Source organism: Neurospora tetrasperma (genome assembly GCF_000213175.1).
Source record: "Neurospora tetrasperma FGSC 2508 unplaced genomic scaffold NEUTE1scaffold_6, whole genome shotgun sequence".
Lineage (NCBI taxonomy): Eukaryota > Fungi > Ascomycota > Sordariomycetes > Sordariales > Sordariaceae > Neurospora > Neurospora tetrasperma.
Window position 1 is genome coordinate 1,424,894 of NW_009799104.1, and position 19,195 is coordinate 1,444,088.

At 50.1% G+C, this 19,195-nt stretch overlaps 6 protein-coding genes across 6 annotated transcripts; 2 read left to right on the forward strand and 4 right to left on the reverse strand.

Moving 5' to 3' along the window:
• Nucleotides 1-12: 12 nt before the first annotated feature.
• Nucleotides 13-966, reverse strand: NEUTE1DRAFT_49555 (uncharacterized protein; the record flags this gene model as incomplete). The annotated part of the gene is made up of 1 exon (XM_009855569.1): nucleotides 13-966. The coding sequence occupies one exon, from the start codon at nucleotides 964-966 to the stop codon at nucleotides 13-15; it is 954 nt and encodes a 317-aa protein (XP_009853871.1).
• A 1,738-nt stretch (nucleotides 967-2,704) lies between these two features.
• Nucleotides 2,705-3,424, reverse strand: NEUTE1DRAFT_48789 (uncharacterized protein; the record flags this gene model as incomplete). The annotated part of the gene is made up of 2 exons (XM_009855525.1): nucleotides 2,705-2,830; nucleotides 3,248-3,424. Coding segments are annotated over 2 exons (303 nt in total), but the record flags the coding sequence as incomplete, so codon positions are not given.
• Nucleotides 3,425-4,305: 881 nt separating this feature from the next.
• Nucleotides 4,306-5,118, forward strand: NEUTE1DRAFT_124564 (uncharacterized protein; the record flags this gene model as incomplete). The annotated part of the gene is made up of 1 exon (XM_009855951.1): nucleotides 4,306-5,118. One exon carries the CDS (start codon nucleotides 4,306-4,308, stop codon nucleotides 5,110-5,112), a length of 807 nt encoding a protein of 268 aa, XP_009854253.1.
• Nucleotides 5,119-7,802: 2,684 nt separating this feature from the next.
• On the reverse strand, nucleotides 7,803-8,095 carry NEUTE1DRAFT_118124 (uncharacterized protein; the record flags this gene model as incomplete). The annotated part of the gene is made up of 1 exon (XM_009855952.1): nucleotides 7,803-8,095. The coding sequence occupies one exon, from the start codon at nucleotides 7,971-7,973 to the stop codon at nucleotides 7,806-7,808; it is 168 nt and encodes a 55-aa protein (XP_009854254.1).
• A 3,275-nt stretch (nucleotides 8,096-11,370) lies between these two features.
• NEUTE1DRAFT_124565 (uncharacterized protein) lies at nucleotides 11,371-12,937 on the reverse strand (the record flags this gene model as incomplete). Its single annotated transcript, XM_009855953.1, has 3 exons — nucleotides 11,371-11,954; nucleotides 12,030-12,293; nucleotides 12,368-12,937. The coding sequence occupies 3 exons, from the start codon at nucleotides 12,510-12,512 to the stop codon at nucleotides 11,794-11,796; spliced, it is 570 nt and encodes a 189-aa protein (XP_009854255.1).
• A 156-nt stretch (nucleotides 12,938-13,093) lies between these two features.
• On the forward strand, nucleotides 13,094-14,070 carry NEUTE1DRAFT_49219 (uncharacterized protein; the record flags this gene model as incomplete). The annotated part of the gene is made up of 4 exons (XM_009855553.1): nucleotides 13,094-13,171; nucleotides 13,301-13,361; nucleotides 13,444-13,482; nucleotides 13,952-14,070. The coding sequence occupies 4 exons, from the start codon at nucleotides 13,094-13,096 to the stop codon at nucleotides 14,068-14,070; spliced, it is 297 nt and encodes a 98-aa protein (XP_009853855.1).
• Between the last annotated feature and the right edge of the window lie 5,125 nt (nucleotides 14,071-19,195).

The window sequence follows — 19,195 nt, forward strand, 5'->3', positions numbered from 1 at the left end:
TTCACCTCACGCTTACTCTCCCCCAGCACTCTTAACTCTCTTCCTCGGCACCGAACAAGGCGAAAGAGCCTTGTCCTCATCATTCATTCTCCCCCTCTTCCGCGTCGAGGGCTTGAACCAGAAATCATCTGTCCCGTCCCAGTTTTCTTTCTTCTCCCAAAAGTGGGGGTCAAACTCGTAATTGCGCTTACCATCGGTAGGGTGGATTCCCTTTTGTGAGCCGTACCGAGAATTGCGGTAGGCAGTCATACGCCTAAGGAAGAAGAGGTCATTTTGAGGGGGGAGGTTGTTAGTACGTACCTCGGGAGTGGTAGATGTTGATGGGGGATGTACAATCTTGACTGATAGCCTTCTTGTGTGGGAAGGCGCTGGAGGGCGATTAACGGGTTTGTGGTAAGGGAAATGGGGGTTTTGAGATTGGACAAGGGTTACTTGGGGATCAAGCACTGATGCATTGTTCATGTTAGTAACCGTAGGCGATACTTGTCCCGGCATAACCGCCAGCATCTCCGGGTGTTCGAGGTAATAGCGGAAATCGTCCTGTCGGCGTTGTGCCATTTGCTGTCCATACGACTTTGGTGGTGGTGAAGGATGTGAATACTCGGCTGATAGGGGGAACAAGTTAGCAGACGGGATGGGAATGGGAATCGAGGGGGTCTTGAAGCCCAAGCCTTGCTGGCTGAAGACTTGGCGGGCGAACTCCGTCATCTGCGACAAGTCGTTTTCTAATGTTAGCTGCTCTATTTGAGCTTCGATCAGCTGTTTTTGTAACTCATCTATCTTGAAGTCGCTAACCTCAAGTAAGTCAAAGTCAAGAAGAGCGCCGGCAGCCTCCCAGAAGTTCCACTCCTTGTATAGGACTCGTAGTTTCTCTTGCTGTACCTTCAGCTGCTTCTCCAAGTTGCAAACGATATCCTTCACAGCCCCATGCAGGATGGCAGGAGGGTCAGGATGCATTTCAGACATGGTGAGTGATTTTCGACGAAGTTGGTAGTACTGTTTCAGGCCGTCGCTTGTCGCACTCGAGTGAAGTAACGAAAAGTGGTGGAAAGTGGTAGGTATTTACTCGCAGCTTGCAAGCACTTGTCTCCAAGTCGTTGAATTGTTGATGGCCCAGCAAAGTCTGTTCGTGGTGTCATGGCGATGGCTGTCTTATAATCCTCATCGGATTGAAATGAATAGACAAGCACATTCTCCTTCGGCGGGAGCGTGGACAGCCTAACAAGGCCATTATGAACAATGGACAATGGACAAAGGTCTCGGCCTGTTCTTTGACCGGACGGGAGCGGATCGTCTTCCGGTGGCTTCAGACATGGTTCGACGAGCTTGATCAAAGTAGCATACGGCCACACGGTGAGACGAATGAAGAGACAAAGGAGTGACAGTATTGAACAGACTGAGAGAACCGAAGGTTAAAGTTGAGTGTGCCGTGAACAGAATTGAAATGCAAGAAGGAAGGCTAAAGGACCGCACAGGTGGAAGCGTCCTGGAGCTGATAACGAATGGCATGCAACCGCCAACAGATGGCAGACTTGGCAAACGATGAGATACCCAAACTTGTCACATGCCTCACGGTGATTGGATGAACCGGGTAAGCGAGCCGGAAGAACTTCCGGTCTCCGATTGGTTGCTTAGGCAAAAGGGACGGCAGGCACAGCAGGCTCGGACTCTGCAGGGGCAGTCACGACACACTGACAGTCTGTGAACATTGACTGGAGAGAAGCATTTCTTCATGAAAACGCGTGTGCGCTTGCCGAACCTCCTGGACAACGACTTTGAGGATCTGTCGTGATTGAAACAGCAGATCAGCTTTGGGCAGCTGTTAGACACCGACAACTCACAGGCTCGAGGTGCAGAGCAGGGCGGGCACTTGCCCCGTCGTGCCACTTGAGCTCGTGACGTTGAATCCATTCCATCCTCTTTTCAGCCCGCCTGGACCTGGACTCCTCGGGCACTCAACTCCTTGACTCCCGTCTTGGAGCCGCGGGGCTTCCCCTCAGACTGGCTGTGCAACCTCGAGAGACAACAACCACACTAGGTACCCCCCAACCTGCTGAAGTGCGACATTCGGCACAATCCGACATGTGAAAGTCATCACCATCAAGGTACACCAAGTCACACCATGACAAACTTCCATGCCAGTTTCCGTGATGGATACGGGAATGCCAGCAGGGTCGCTTCACGTGAAAAGGTTGCTTCGCGACGTCGCTCGGGTCGGCATTTGAGATGTGCAGCGTCCCTCATAGAAATGCCATTATTGCTCCCAGATAATGACAGGGCATCCATCTCTCTCGATTTGCATCTGACAGCGATTCCCGGCGACGACCGTGGTAGCGCTGAAACCTCCGGACCCTGTTTGCGTTCCCAATGATGGCATCACCAGCCCGTCCACCCCGTCCTGACGCTTCATCCTTCAACCTCTTTTTCTGTTTGAGATAAACAAGACGGACTCACGGGCCGCCCCTGCTACACACCACAGTGGTCACTGCATATTGTCTAAAACAATGCAGGTGCAATCACTGGCACCCACGAAAATTCAAATGAACAAAAGCCAGCGACATCGGATGGCGCAATATCACAGACATTTCCCATGCGTCTTGGCTGCAACCTAACCCGCCTTGGTTTGTGATGCTGAGAAGTTTTCCGAGTCAATATTTCCATTTTAGAAGAGCAGACAGCCCACCATCCACCCGCCCTCACGAGTTCACTCGAGTTCACCGCTAACGGCGCCCTTCCCATTGCACCATTGCTCACATTGCTGGACAACGTGATAAACGGCGAGCTCGTGGCAATTCCCCACACTCTCAGTCTTTTCCTTTTCCATTAACCGCTCCCTAACGTTGATGTCAAAGATTTTCCATTTCCCCAGCCTCTTTTCTCTGCATAATCGAAACAGCTATCTTTATTTTATTGGCGACGTGCAGCAGAGTTGGATAATTTCAACCCCACGGTCTGACTCACAAACATCCCCGAAAATTTTTGCGATCTTTTTTTTTTCCCCCGCGAGGTCAGCGCCCTTGCAGTTTTTTTGCAGTTCTCTTGCAGCATCGAGGGGTACTGCAGCAGTTCGATCGAGTGAGCAGATAGCTCTACGGACGAGTGGACAAATCACAGCGGCCATTGGACCTCCGGCTCCGTTCACGAGCTCCACCGGCCGCCCCGCTCTCCGCTCCCGGCACTCAACGTGCATTGCAACGGGCATTGCAACTCACTTTCAAGACCTAAGAAAAGGCCCTGGCCGACCGACCGACCCGGGCTTGTCCGACTCCCTGTCGAGACAACGCTCAAGGCCCTGTCTCTCTGCGGCCTGACCGCCTCTTGGGATCCAATCCCATCGTCGACTGTTGCTCAACAGATGCACCCGCGATACCCAAATCGTCCAAGCTGCGATTCGCGCCTCGGTCACCGGATGGAACTGGTGGAATTCGCCCACAACGTCACCATCACTGACTGTGGACTGACTGACTGACGTTCCCGATCAGCAGAACGTCGACGAACGGATAAGCAAAGTGGACATTAACCGATACACAATCACCAACAGCTCCCGACCCCTCGTAGGTAGAGGTAATCTCATCTCTAACCGCTAGGATAGATAGAACCGCTAGAACCGCCAGCCGTTACGTCGACGGAGCCTTCCTTTTTGCCTTTTTGGAGCCCGGAGGACCATCCGCTTGGACGGGCCGAACCTCGATCAGTGCTCCCCCAGCTTTACAAGTGAAAAATTTCCAGCCGCCTTCTCGAATTAATTTCTTTTCGTCTTGGCTACTTCAAACTGGGGGTCCCCAAGAGAGGTTGCTTTTCTGCTGCAGTCCAGGGTCGGCTGCATCCCGCTAACGCGCTTCCCCGGCAGACCTTCCTGTTCACACGCTGCCCCTTTCTGCCAATGGGACTTTTGGCCTTGTTGTCACAAGTGGCTCCCTCTCCAATTCAGCAAGCTCATTCGCCCATCCCCAGGCTTCCCTGCTGCGAACGCTTCCAGGGTTTTGCTGGTGATTTCGGTCATCCTGCCCCAAATATACGCCGGCGTCTTGTCTTCCTGGATCCAAGACAAGGCCCAGACCAACACGCGATCGCTGACCGCAACTTTTGGGCTCACAAGTGCTACAAGTGCCCTTTCCCAAGTCCGACAAATATACCTCTAGGAATCCCTGCCAACGATCGAAGCTTTAAGAAAAAGGGCCCATCCACCCCCGTCCGGCTCCAGCACCGTTGTTTATTTATCGTGGGTGGCCTCCGGACCTCTTCGAGGGTTCCCAGCCTGCTTTATGCTCCAACAGAGGTCACACATTAGCATCTATACACACCATGGCTACTCAGCTGTCCTGTGACCGCCCGCACTCCCGTGTGAGCATGGTATCCAACCAGACATATCATAGCTTCAACGACATCGAATCTCATGAACCCGAAGTCACCTCGCAACAAACCACCATCGTCTGCCATGCTCCTCTCTCAAAAACTCTTAGTGAGGACCGTCCTCCACCGCCCATCCAGGAAATGCGTCGCCAAGATTCCGGCTACGCATCTATTCAACGCAAAGAATCTCGCTCGTCGTGCCACCTATCATCTACCCTCTCGGCGCCTTCCACTTCAGCCAAGCGGCGCTCAAGACCAGCCGTCCAACGATCCTCAACCGACACAACCCCCGGCACTCGCTCGAGCAGGAAAGCTGGCAAGACCGTCTCACATCGTCGGTCTTACCAGTGTCGTCCAACCCAGTCTCAGCAGCCAGTGACGTATTTTGAGTTCCCTGTCTTCACCACCTCGAACCCCGAATATGCCATCGACGAGGCCGAGGTGAATGAGGACGAGTCCGCGCAGACACATGTTCATCCCCTACCACCGCAGACAACACACTATTGGACCAGCGACTCTACCAGGAGGATGGAATATGCGGCTATCGATGCTGCCAGCCGGGGCGTGCGCGGATGGTTCATGCGTCACATTGTGCCAGAATGCGTAGTGCCTCCCAGCAAGAGGCATGTTGGATTTGAGGACGACCGAGGGAGCGTGGTGCGGTACCGTCTGGACCTTGAGGAGGACGACGCAGAGAAGACTGATGATCGTAGTGATCGGAGGCGCAAGAGTTGGTGGCTCAGCATATTCAGGCGATGAACATTTCTACCTGTGCCTCAACAACTTCGCCTTCCTACCGTCGAGATATCGACATGGAGCACACACATACACGAAAGAAGTGGCGCATTTGCATTTATCGGTCAAAGCGGGCGTTATCAGCAGCACTTTTCAGCATCGATTCGGCGACTATCATCCACCAACAGGCGTATTATACCCTTAATTTGGCTTCATGTAACTTTCAAGCATTTTTATCGACATGCTGGCCGACGTCGATAGTTCGGATCGACCCCCTCAACCTTGGTTTTTTTTTTTTTTTTTTTTGGGCATCACATCATGGAGAATTTGTACTTTTTTTTGGCGGCATTTTATGCGGAGTTTACAATTGTTTACGGATTATTATTGGAGGAAATAGCATAGGGATGATCATAACGATAATTTGCTTACCGGAGTATATTGGGCTGGATTTGCAAAGGAAAACCACGTCAATCCTACCTCTACTGAGAGAAGCATCAGGGAAAGAGGACACACTGGAGAGTGGGGTTGAAGGACAAGCCTAGTTGGAAACAACAGCCAAGACCTAGCCTTCAACGACGGGAACTTAGCGACGAATGTTTTGTTATTGTCTTAATGATCTAATCACTGAATGAAATTGGAAGGGATTCGCTTATTTGCAAACACTTTATCTGCAGGATTGATACTAGCCTTCTATATCTTCTAGTGAACACTGACATTCATTTTTTCTTCCATCAGGGCACCATTGAAACTCTATACCTTTGTTACACGTTTACATGCTGGCTGATCTTCCAACGCCTCACAGAATGATGTATACAGCTGTTGCATACCTCGCGCGGTGAGCTCCGAAGGACAGCATTGTCACACCTCACTGATATTCTCCCGATTCATTGCACCGACCTGTCATCCTCCTGATCGTTGTCACCTAGAAAGCTAGGTCCACGCTACGTGTAGCCGCGTAGCTGGCCTCAGACACTGGCAGCTTCGTGTCACCCTTCCATCACACGATTCACCAAGGTAATAATACACAAACAGAAGAGAACAAGGGTTATTCGACAAAACAATCGGTCACTCCGCTCTCCTCAACTTCACGTTCAACCGTACAAACCGGCAAAACCAGGCACAGACCGGTAAACCGGCAACGCGGCACAACTCAATGGCACATTAGCACGTGGCAGGCACGTTTTTTTTCCTTTTTTCCCATTGTGTCGTTTCATTGTTTTGATTGAACCGGTTGGACCGAACGACGACAACGGTTTGGACCCCTGTACCTTACCTCGTTTACCCTGATTGTTTAGTGTAATCCTGTTAGTGCACAATGTACAGGGGTATCTTCCAAGGCACAAAGAGAGGGGGGGGGGGGGCTGATCTACCGCTTACGCTCCCTGTACATCAATCTCCTTCAGCTCTGTTAGCTCGATACTTACTCACAGAGGTTCTCAACTATGGAAGCTCTGGGTGGTTCTGGCGATTTTGCATAGGCCGGAATAAAGGAAATTTGTGTGCAGGTGTTCAGATCCTTTCTGTTAACTCGTTGTTAACAAAGTTAGGTACATTGAGCCAATTATAGCGTGTAAATGGACGTGGCATGCCTTGCAAATCCCCTGTCATTCCCTTGTAAGAAAACGGAGAGACGCGTCCCGCACTAACAGTATTTTAAGCATCGATGTACATGTATGTACGTACCTACAATACTGTGTGCCCCTGTGTCCGTCCGACGACGATGATGACGAACAACGACGATCATCACCATCTCATGGAAGGTTGGGAAAAAGAAGAAAAAAAAGGAGAAAACGGGGTTCTCTCTCGGTTCTCGAATGCCGTTGATCTACGGAATCTTGTTTCTCATCCATCGTTCCATTTTGAGATACTTTTGTGGGTTCTTGCTCTTTTGTTGGGGATGTGCCGGCACGTACATACCTACACGTGTACATACCTAGTGTACGTCAACGAAATAGTCTAAATGATGGGGGGACATTCAGGGGGGGTTCAGGGGTACCATAACCGGCACCAGCCACCGCCCACCAGGCAGGCAGGTAGACACTGGGCAATTAGAAAGTCAGTCAGGGGCTTACAGGTTTAACAGTTCAAGATTTGCGATCAGGGCTATAACAGAGGAAATCATTGTCAAAAAGAGGTCGCCAGCCAGGCAGAAGCTGGGTTGGTCAGTGTCATGAAGTGTGCTTGATAGGTAGAGAGAGGTAGGGGCTTAAACGACACTCCCTTTTCACGAGACTAAGAAAAGAGGGGATGGTCTTGAGAGATGTTGAGGCTGTTGGAGGGCGTGCTAAGTTAAGTATTCCCTTTCTGTGAGTCTTTGTTTTGTATGCTGGCGTGATAGTTTGTATCCACGCAGCTACTTCCTTAGATTCTCCGTATCGGGCTCCAAACCACCAGCTTTCTCTCTCTCACCATATACTATTGGACTCTCCTCTTCCTCGCAGCTATAGGTCCTTTTTTTCCCTTTGTCATGGTCTTGAATATACTCCTTCCTATTCTTTTTTTCTCTCCCTCGCAGCTCACATCAACCCTCACGTATTACCCATTTCCCTCTAGAACGTCCCAGGACGTAGAACAGCCATTAACTGCTTCCCCTCGTTTTCCATTCCACTTGTCCCTACAGCAATGCAATCCCTCGTTACTCCCTGATCAAGCCTTTCCTACAATCTCCATTCCTCTTCTATCCATCCTTTGTCCCCCCCCCCCCCTTCTTCCCTCAGCTACTTCTTCCCACTACTTCCAGTGCTGCTTCCACTAGCGCTGAAGCTCGAAGTCGACCCCAAACCAGACGAGCTTGACCCGGAGGAACTGCTTGGCGTTGGGACGCTGATGGTGATTGTGGGGAGGAAAACGGGGATTATGGGGGTGTTTCTTCGGGGCTGCGACATCGTACTGTCGCCTGGGATGATGATGTCGGGGCGTCTCAGCTGTCTCTAGTGTCGTACGGTTGGAGGTGAGTCGCTACTGGCGGGAAGCTGGTCTGGGAGTCCTCCCGAAGGGTGACCCGAAATCTCGACGGGCGGATGCTTGTTGAATTTCCTACGGTATTCTCTTGTTGCTTCAGAGATTAGTGGGTGGGTGTCTGCAATTGAGATCACGATGGTGCTTCGTTAGGTACTGAAAGATTGAGGGCGTCGATGCAAAGTCACGGTGGTTCTTGCCTAGATAGATATTTGTCCCTCCAATCTTTTAAATTTTTTATTTTTGCATGGCTCATGTTTGGAGATGAGGGCAGGAGCGATACGTGATCGTGAGCCACGACGCGATGGCTGCGTTTGCTCCAAATGTGGCGTTCTCCGTTCGTTCGTTCGTTCGTTTGAGAAAGTTTTGGATGCGGTCACGAGAATTTGTACCAGTAATCAAGACTGCGTGATCTCAACCTCATACCAGTAGCACATTGGTAACCTTAATCAAGTAGGTAGCCGTCATTTTCTACTTGTTTGTGAATTTTCAGTCCGTCGTTTAACATCAACACCAACATCATCGCCGTTCGGGGCGCCTAATCCGTCGGTCATTGATATACCAAGAGTGCGACGTTCTCGGATCGCAAGAAACAAACGCGTTCATTATGAATTACAGGCTGCAGAATGGGACGGCTGGTATAGGTTGCAAAGACCGACGCGATGCTGCTAACCGCTGCTATGCTTTTCGCGAGACTGGTCACTGGCCAGTTTCCATCGCAGCTCCTATCGCACCGAAGAATGGATGCTTGAAGATATTGATGAGCCATAGATACGGGAGTCATGCCCGGGCTGCATTTCATAGCTTTCAGGACAGACGGATTGAACTTGACCAGCGATCGTTGTCGAAGCATACGGACATATTTCTTTCGTTTGCTGCAGGGTCCAAATCCTTGTCCGGTGAGGACGACTGCACTGCGAACGTGATGGCCGAAGGAAGTGACGTTGCGATAGGCTTGGGAGAAAGAAGGGACCAGGGGACGAGCAAGGATGGTCGTTGTCCACGATGCATCCACACTTCGACGACGAACCAGGGTAGTCATGACATAAAATTATACGCTAAGCGATGCCAAGATCTCATGATAGCTTCATTATCGTTAACGTTTCTTCATCTCATGATGCATGCAAAAGAAAGCATGGCGGCTGTTTGCTTCGCCCCAGAACCAAAAAGTGCAAAAAAGTTGCAAAAAATTAAGTGCCAAGAGCAGGGATCGAACGGCTGACGTACGCGAGATGGAAGGGAGTAGAAGAGCCCTATTTTGCATAGCCGGAAGACGCCATCTCAAGAAGTACTTCCCTGGAGTTCCCCCCGCCGTCAGGGGACCTTAGGCTACGTTTGTAGCGGTCGTGGGCGGTCGTAGGCGGTTGCGAGGGAGTCATCGGCGTCCCCTCGGGGGCGGGGGCTCCAAAGCATGTGGTGCACAACCCTCTGTACACAAGTGCAATGAGAGCTCAGCACACCACACCGCTCGACCACGCTGCCACTTGTCTGTGTTGAATATCTGTTGACTTGGGGTCACTTATTAACCCCCATTCGAGGTCATTCTGGGTTCACCTCGTGCACACCACAGCCACACAGCCACGCGGCATGTGCCCTTCATGTCTGCAAGCCTTGAACTGCCGCGCCACGATGCTGGAAACAGAAAGTTTGTTCTCCGTCGACCTGTTGGCAGTCTTATTTCCACTGATGGCGACAGCAATACCCAACAACGCATCGCAAGTTGGAAGAAATGAAGAGTGCAAAAAGACCAGCAGTTAGGAGTCATCGCGACAAGTGCAGCAAACGGTCGAGCCTTGAAGACGAGGGCAAGTGCAGACTTGACAAACTTCCCTTCCAAACGATTGATCCGACGTAGTGACTAAGTCAAGTGGCATCATTCAGTTGTAATGCTGATTTGCAGATTGTGGCCCGGGGCAAAACTCAACACAAGGTACTTGGAAGTTGCGACTCGGATACAGTATCAGTCGTTTACGCCTGATGGCTTCCACTTCGTGCTTTGACGTGTCTCCTTCCATCTCAATGATGAGCAAGAGTGAGCAGAAGCAGGAACGAGAACGGCAAGTGCCTTCCTTCTTGGCCTATCACGTTGCTATCCGTATCTTGCCGACGGATTCTTCACGGACAGCTTCGTCAGTCATGGAGTTGAGGCACCCCTCGCCCTTAGAGCACAAGCACTGCACTTGCCTCCTGGAGATTGAAGAGGAATCCATGGTTTCTTTGGATCCCGCGCATTTGGTAATTCCGATCGTGGAACCGTCTGGTGTTTTTGTCGGATTGGAAATTGAAGGCTTTCCCCTCAATGGAAGTATCCTTCATGTCAATAACTACCGGTATCCCACAAATTCATCATCTACCAGCCATAGAAGTTATGATCAAGATCCATAATCTTGGTGTTGTATACTCCTCTCCATTTCCCTTCACCCGAGAAAATCTCAGTCCTCAGTGTCCGCTGAGTGTTGACCTTCCTCGTCGTCGTCAACTCCTTCCCACGAGTGGCCCGGTGGGTGTCCTCCATCCCTGCATGAACAAGGGTTTCCCTTCCTATAAGTGGAGTAGCAACAGAAGAGGGTCTCTCTTCTTCTTGCTAACCATCTTTGCGTGATACGCCCAGCAAACATGATGTTGTGCAGTTATTGGTTAGGAAGGATACTAAGTTTGACCCACCTCGTTGGTGCGAGATGGAAGGAAGATCGGAAACTGGCCTCTGCCAGGCCCGGAGAATACATTTTCTCGCTTTGGACTCCAGGTTTCTTTACCTCTCCCTTTTGCCAGACTGTTTTGGCTCTTCAGTCGGCTTGCCGGCTTACTGGCCAGCATCAAGGAAATGCTTTGTGCTGCTCTCAGGCTTGAACAGCTCAGCGAATCTGGCCACCCAATATGCGCCGTTGAACACTCGCTAACATTCCTGGTGGGACTATAATTTTCTCGATTTAGAACAAAAATGGAAGACCTCAGGAAGCCGGTATCCAAATTGAGGTCTTGCCAAGATGCCCAACGGCCCAAAGGAAGAGGGCAAGTACAACGTTGAAGGGACTTGGAGAGCCTCCCGGTTTCGTTGGCCAATCATCAGCCTGACTCCCACTCAAATGATCGTCATTACCATTGCACCAATACAAGATCAGCACAGAAACGCAAGATCCGTCACATCACGCCGTTCAAGTTGATGGCGATACAATTTGAAAACTGTGCGTACAAGCTTTTCACTCTTTCGATACCCCAGCAAGGACCAGCGAGGGCCGGCGAATTGTCGGTATCCGAAGCATCGAAGGAAAGGCAGATTGACTGCCGATTTTCCGGTACCGCATTCCCATTATTCACAAAACTCCGTGGTGACGAGAAATGTTAGTCACTCATTGCTGTCAGTCAGCCAAGACCGAGAATGGACAAAGTACTCAAAGCAAAAAGCGAAGTGATTCACTGGCTAGTAGCAGCCTCAACTCCTCGCTTTGAAGACATGCAGTAGGGAGAGAAAACAAAGCTAGAACATGATTATGTTTTGAAAGAAAGAAAGCTATGAACAGGAAAAGAAGAAGATCATGCCCAAATCATCCCACCAGGTGCAGTCTGTTTGTCAATCACAACCCAGCTCACTCCTCCAAACCATCTTTTATTCGATTTTTGTTGTTCATTCACTCAAGGATGAGTGAAGAACGGAGAGATCGCGAAACCATCAGGCCCCACAAAGGACGGTAAATGTTTCTTTTTGTTTGCTTGCCAAAAGAAAAAGAAACAAAGCTCAGAAACCGCTTAGAAGCCAATGAGGCCGAGGAGACCGCCAGCAAGGCCACCGAGGACGGCGTGGAGGAGACCACCGACGAGGACGAGCACACCGCCGACAACCTTGTCGAGACTCCTGAGCAGACCAGAGAGAGCAAGGAGGAGAGGTGTGAGGAGGGGGATGAGGCAGCCTGTTTGATAATATGTTAGCTTCAGGTCTTTGCCCTGAGGGTGAGGGCGAACATGAAGCAGGAAGAACAACATACCGAGACCGAGCTTGACAATGAGGAACTTGACGGTATAGGTGATCTCAAGGATGAGAACCTGGATCTTGACCTTCAAGCAGTCATCGTCACAGAAGCCGGCACCGCCGCGAGCAGCGAGCTCAGTCCAGAACTCGCGCTTGGAGAGAGTGGTGGTGGCTTGCGTGAGGGCATTGGTGACGGCCTCGAAGTCGGGCTTGAGCTTGTCGGCGGCATCTTGTTGCTGAGCGAGGGTGGGGTTTTCAGGGTACTGAGCGGCAGTCGCGTCTGTTTTCGAAGTGGTCAGTAGGTATCCTACTAAAGTAGAGTCAAGTCGGAGATAAGTAGAGGAGAATACATACTCATGTTCGCGGTGTGCTGGCGAACGAGAGTGGTCAACTGATCGATCTGAGCAGCCTGGCTCTCGAGTTGGTTCCCCGCAGCGATGGGAGTTGCAAGAGCCGAGGCGGCGAGAGCGAAGAAAGAGAAAAAGATTCCGGCCTTCATTTTGATGATTGGTGATTGAAGATCTTGAAAGAATGTTTGAAAGGAAGCTTTGTTCGTAGACGAGAGGCTGAGAGGGTTGTGAAGAGCTGAGAATGTCTGGAACTCTGAGGCTGCTGATGCTGATGATGATGAGAAGAATGAGACTGAACTTGAGGAGAGGGAAGGCCAGTATTTATGTCTTTCGATTGAGGTCAAGATGGTGTTGATTTTCGGTATTCAATTGTCGGTGACATCGTCTTTCCTCCGGTTAGCACCTCTTCCGCCTTCCCGTCGTCCCCGTTGTCCAATCGTTGAGTGTATTCCCAAGTGCCGATGGTTGATGAAGTTTCTTTTTCTTGTTTGGCCCCTGACAATAGAGGTAGGTGAAGCTTGCATGATCCACCAAGTCCAACCACCAAAGGAACATCATCAACTTGTGGACTATGTTGAAATGGTGGTTACCACTTCAAAATACTCCTTCGCCAAAATACCTAACCGAATGCATGATGACTATACGTGGCATGCCTCTTCTGTGGATACATGCAGCTATTCCTACCTACCTAGGTGTGATTTCCTAACATGGTTCTGGCAGCTGAAATGAAATGAACAGGGGAAGGCTGTACGAATTGAGAACAAAGACCAGATGGAGTCAGGGTCCTCGGCTTCATAGTGAACGGCTTGTAGACGGTTCTTCTTGCAGTTAACTCTCTGTCGATCAAAAGCCCTTGCCGCGTCCAAGACCAGCATTAGTCGCACAAACTAACGCAGAAAAAGCGAAATAACTACCCGGATCTACCCCATCCCGTGAGAAATGGTTCCTCTACAGTCGATACGCCTATGTAACGAGCGTGGATGAAGGTGCTTCTAGAGGTAAGTTTTGAGTTACAGAGAATCTTCAAAGGAGTCCGACATCTTCACAATGGAATGTATGTCATGACGTATCTACATCTAGTGAGCCTCATCTCTTGCTGGTCAGGCGTAACACGAGGGCGTACAGGACCACTCTGAAAGATAATACAACCAGTTCTGTCAGTAAGCATGTCAATTGGGTACTTGGGCTGGACTTATTCATGATGGACCCCTTTTTGGGCCTCTGGATCCTACCTTACTGTGCAAGGTCAACTGGTGGCAAACAGGAGCCAGACGCATGGTTTAGGCTAGGCGATATCCTATTGGCCAGCCAATATTTGCGGCGTATAGGACAATGACTTCACACTGCGAGATCTTGACAATAATACGGAGAAGCGGATCAAATAAGGTATCTTATTGTTCTGCAAGCTGAAAAAGCCCAAACCACTGAGCCTTGTCTTGATGCCACCCAATGATGTCAGACATCATGACCATCATGAATGTTCGGGTAGCCGCGGAACGAACTCTTTAATGAGAAGTCCTCACTCATCATGTATAGGGGTGGAAATGGGCCAGACTCGAGTACTGGACTTACATGACAAGTTCTGAAGGAAATTTTTGCAAACTTGTGCGTTCGTGCAGTACTAGGCCCGGCAAGGCTGATAGCCTGGCGAAACTGGTAATCCGCTTGAAGATCCTACAAGGATTAACGAGAGTTGTCTCACCGTAACTGATCATCATTGCTCTCCTCGTTATAGACCGCCCTGTGGAGAGATCCTGGAAGAACACGAACCCTTCGGTCGCAGGCCGTTTGCTCAATGTCTCAGTGCGGGAATCACGACATTTGAAACATGGAGTTCGATCAACAGGGCGAAAGCTACATACAGTGTTTACCCAATACATGGACATATAATCGTCGAGTTACATACTGTATGGAATCACTCCCTATTCATCTTCCTCATATGAGCTCTACGGAACGGCCTATGGACGGATAGACGGATGTAATCACCTTCCCCATTGAGAAAATAAAAAAAATAAAAATAAAAAGAAGAAGAAGAAGAAGAAAAGCGAGGTGTAGCTGAGCCGCTGCAATTTTCCAGCTGCAACTCTGAGCGCCCCGCGCTTTGCGAAAAGATGGTTGGACAACTCCGACAATTGCGGGGATGTTGACTCGTTATTGTTGCATTCCCGATACCCGCGAAAGTATCTAAATCAGGGTTGGCCATTAGCGACACTAGAAGATTGCACGAACCAGGGCAATATATGAACAACGAAAGTCCTTTGGAAAGATTTGGTGTCCGGGATCTCCCTAGTCTAATGCTCAGAACATGATCCAAGCGAATACACTACCATGTTAGATCTTGAAGATATCTGAGGGGTATGCATGTCTGGCCATGATAATCCCAAGATACGGTGTATCATCTATCACTTGTCGATTTGGATCGGCGGTAGTAAAGCTTGCTGCAGCCTATCAGAGCAACACAACACATTCCGATCTGAACCAAGGCTACAAGCTGTGAGATCTCGTACCTGTAATTACTTCAACGGCAGCCCAAAGGGTATAAGATCTACTACTATGCAGCACTGTGTCGCGCTACAGAATCTGTGGAGGTGGGTGCGGAGATCGCAGCGTTACGATCCGATAGCCGTTAGCTCGAAGACCCGCGATTGCTGGAGTTTGATTCGCAGGATTCGATTTCAGCGCTACAATGGTCGCGTCTTTTCAACCACACAGGCGCCAGCTTGGTGAAGTCTAGAACCCATTTCCGATGCTGATTCCAATTTTCCTCTTTTTTTTTTCCCTGTTGATCCACCAAGCGAGAGGACACTTGCGCTCCATTGCAAAGACAAGTGTAACCGCAGGAAATCTTTCAGCTGCGCAGCCAGCGAACTAGGCACGGAACAGGAACAACGATCCGGAGCACGTTGGCCCGCCCCATCTCAGGCTTCAGCTCACCAGCTCCACGACAAGGTTGAATATGTTGCATGGTGGCAAGATTGACCACCAAATCAGGCTTGCCCATTCCAGAGCCAGGGTTTCTATGGCTGCTAGCTTGTTGCAAGAAGCGACGTGGAAAGGCTCATGGACGGCAGTGGATGGTGGCACGGGGAGGTCAGGTTGGATAGCGCCGAGAGCCCGAGAGCGGACGGGTCACGAAATATGTAGCAGCTTCGGCCCACGGAACAACATGCAACCGCCTTTGCCGGATGACGGCTCAGCGAGGGCAGTGTTCTGCAGACTTCGGCCGGCGAGCTGCCATGGTGTCGGATCAACACCTCCTGACGGCCAGCCAGCCACCCCTAGGTCATGGCATCGTTGCGTGAAACTCGTAACCGGTGAGCGCCCGGTCGAAAGGACAAAGGTTGGTGGCCGTTTTCGAGCGCCCTGACCAGTTGTGTCGTGTTAGTTTAGCCCACAGTCCACTTTCATAGTTTCCCGGTCCGACTAACCGTATCCGCTCAGTCGTACAGAAATGTGTTATGGATAATGCAAGGTTGTTCAGCCAATCCTGTTGGCAAGATGCTGCACATGGAACTGAGAGCAAGCTCAAGATGCCCGCACAAGGCGTGGCCTTCTGGATCTGAGGATTTCTGTTACGAGCGAGCAGAAGCGGTATCAGGATGCTGTACAACAAATGGTCATGGAGCGTAGTGTTGCGAGTGGTTCAGCTAGTCTAGAAACAGATGAGATAACGTGACCGTGGAGCTCTGCTGCTCAATTGAGACATGGCGCCGTTGAAGACGCACAAAGGGAGAAATTAGATGCCAGTCGCTTTGGCAGGTACGTACACTACATAGCGTCGCCCACCCTAGCAAGTGCTCCAGTTTTGAATGACAGCGGGAAGGGCTGGAAGATCCACCGCACTAAACACGAAGTTGTGGATCGCTCTAGACGCATCCGGGCCCACTCCACGCCCTGTCGAACTGGGCTCTTGACGGGAACTAAGTATGTAACCTAGCACCCCCAACTTCACTCCGGGATCGATTCGGCTCTGGTAATCCCGTCCTTTTAATAGTGAAAACTTTTCTTTTGAGCGTCATGCACCTTTGAGTAAAGCGCATGTCCCCTTTTCTCTGCAGTATACAACCTGAGCTTGCAGATACCTCGGAAAGTCCTAGCCTTGGTAATACCGACGAGCGTTGTGAGCTGAGTGCTTAACTGACAAGCCACGTCACCGTGTCCTTCAGGTATCTAGTGTATATCTTACGTGGCGCACCGAAAATATAACCTTTCCCTGTCAAAGGAATAGGTATGGGTACGGGATTGATCGGCCGCATTAGTGGATACCTCGCGGAAATGGTGAGCCCGGGGCGGTTGGCCGGAAGGAAACGGCTATAATTAATGGTGTATTTTGCTTCCGGTATTCCGGGCCGCACTCAGCCACCGCGGGATGAATTGGAGGGCAGGCCGTTACTGATTCACCGCGATAGCGTCTTGGAAACCGGGGACGACATCGATGACGATATCGGTCACCTGATTGCCGGCAAGAGCGGATTCTCTCTACCGTCATGTTGTTCATCGTTTACACAACAGCCAAGTTGAGATGAGCATAGGAAATGAAGAGAGGGTCTTCAAACAGATGATATGATATCACTGTACAGGACAACCTGCTGTTGCTCAGAAGTGCACAAATTGGCGACAGCTTGAAAGTCTCGTGACTTGACGACTGCTAATGGAACGTTTCCGCAGTACCAAAATAATACTTGAGGAAGGCGATTTCGCGACGCCGAGATTGCAAGTGCGATGCCATCAGTAACAGAGACCAGTTACATATGTAATGAGCAGCAAGAATTTGCAAATGTAAAGTCGAATAGGTAGTCGGTCATGAAAATCCGGGGAGGGTCGGAAATGGGTACGTACCGAACATGGCTTACTGATGTGGCTTGTATGGATTGACTGTCGACATAACCAATGAGAGTTCACCACGATGAAGTTGTGGGTCTTGTCCTTTGTACCAGGTACAGTACCCACTTCCACTTCGCCATCTTCACTTAGTTTCATTCAATCTGTGTCTCGGTTGTTCCTTCTTGTCGAGCTTCGAGTTTGAAAGACGCAAGCCGGTTATCAATTACTTCAACCCAATTCAGTTTAGCGGGGCAGTTACAGAAACCCGAGGAAAGCAGTAGGGGCATCGGATACATTTATGAGACTGGCATGGAACAAAACTTCCCAAATTTCCACCTCTATGATATCCCCCGTCTCCCCGTCTACATGAGTTATCGACATCATCATCGGCTAGGTATCACCGACAGGTCCCGTTATCCAGAATGTTTTTCATTCTCCAACAATTTTAGTCCATTACTGCCCTACCTACTACGACAAGAAGATTGCTGGTGATAAATCCAACTATAAAATTGATAGATACCTACCTATCATCAGTTCTTCATTCTGACTATCGGTTGTTGACAGGTGTCGGCTTCTCCGACTGTTCCTGCACTGTTCAAGGCGCCCGTCATCGGCCCGAGCACTGGATATGACCACCATCGGATGCCCCGCGATTTCTCTAGAATCCATTCAGCTGGACATCTTGTGTCACAAGTTCATCGGTTCAAAGCGGCAAGTAACAAATCCGCTGACCACTGGCATCCGCGGGTTGAACATTGAGCTCGACTGCTGGTGGAGTGGAAGTTTACCTATGTTGGCCATCAGTCAAAGCGGCTACACTACAGTCGTCCTAAAACCCTCAAACATCGTATAACCTTGTGAGATTGGGATTCGGAACTGCATGGTTAAGAATGTCCGACAACCACTTACATCCTCGAGCACTGGCAAAAGCGGTTCTCGGACCCTCAACCATACTGTTTCTTCACGACCATCAATCCCAATTTTCTGAAGCGTTACGCCAAATCACCTGAAAACCCCGGAGGGGGCCGAGGTGATGTCTGTCCTAGGTAAGCAGGCCGTCAACACGTAGGAGCTGTATCTCTTCCGAAGCCACGCCGCAGTCTTTCAAGAGAAACCAGATAGGAAGTACTCAGGCTCGAGCACAGGCTACATGCATGGCCAAGGCATCGCCAAACCATATCCCGTGAATTCTAGAGTATTTCTATGTTGTGGCTCTGAACCCATCTATAGCCGGTAATGTCGCTCGACCATCCAAGTTGAAGTGGAAGGCAATACTTCTGAATGGCATTTGCCTTTGCTGTCGAGTAATGTATAACAATCAGGATGGACTTCGCCGAAGACTGTCGTATCTAGAACAAGGACATGTAAAGCTGAGGCCGTTATATACACCAGAAGTGGCTTTGAACCAAGAGGCTGAAGTAAAAGTCGCTCGTTGACGCTTTCTTTATCACTTCCTCTCAAGACCGGTTTGTCTTGCCTCCTTCGGGCGACGCAGTTTCATGACGTTATTACTGTCCGCTCGATTGGCTGTTCCATCTGGTCTGGTAACTGACAGTGATGAGAGCATTATTTACCTACTCAATGCCCAAATCCATATCATACTTATTACCTGGCAGAATCTTCCCAAGGTCGCCTCGCGCACGAGGTTAGTTCATGAATCACTTCTAACTAAAGCACCGATCTCGGTATGGCGGAGGTAGTTATTCCCAGTATAGCAAGCACTCTCGTAATATAAAGTGGTCTTCGGCTGGGATTATGGCCGGTACATCCATCCTAGCTTGGGTTGCCCCTAAGGTTCAGTCCGGAACTAAGCATCGCTACCTAGGGATACATATTTGAATACCTACGTTGGTCTGGAAGGTACATTGCCATCTGCTGAGTGATTAAATGGGATTCGTGTTCCTGCCAATATCCAATCCAGGCAACGTTCCCAGGTACATGCTTCTTTTCTCTTTTTTTCACATAGGGAGAATAAGTATGGCGTGTTCCTGGAGACGATGTATTGAAC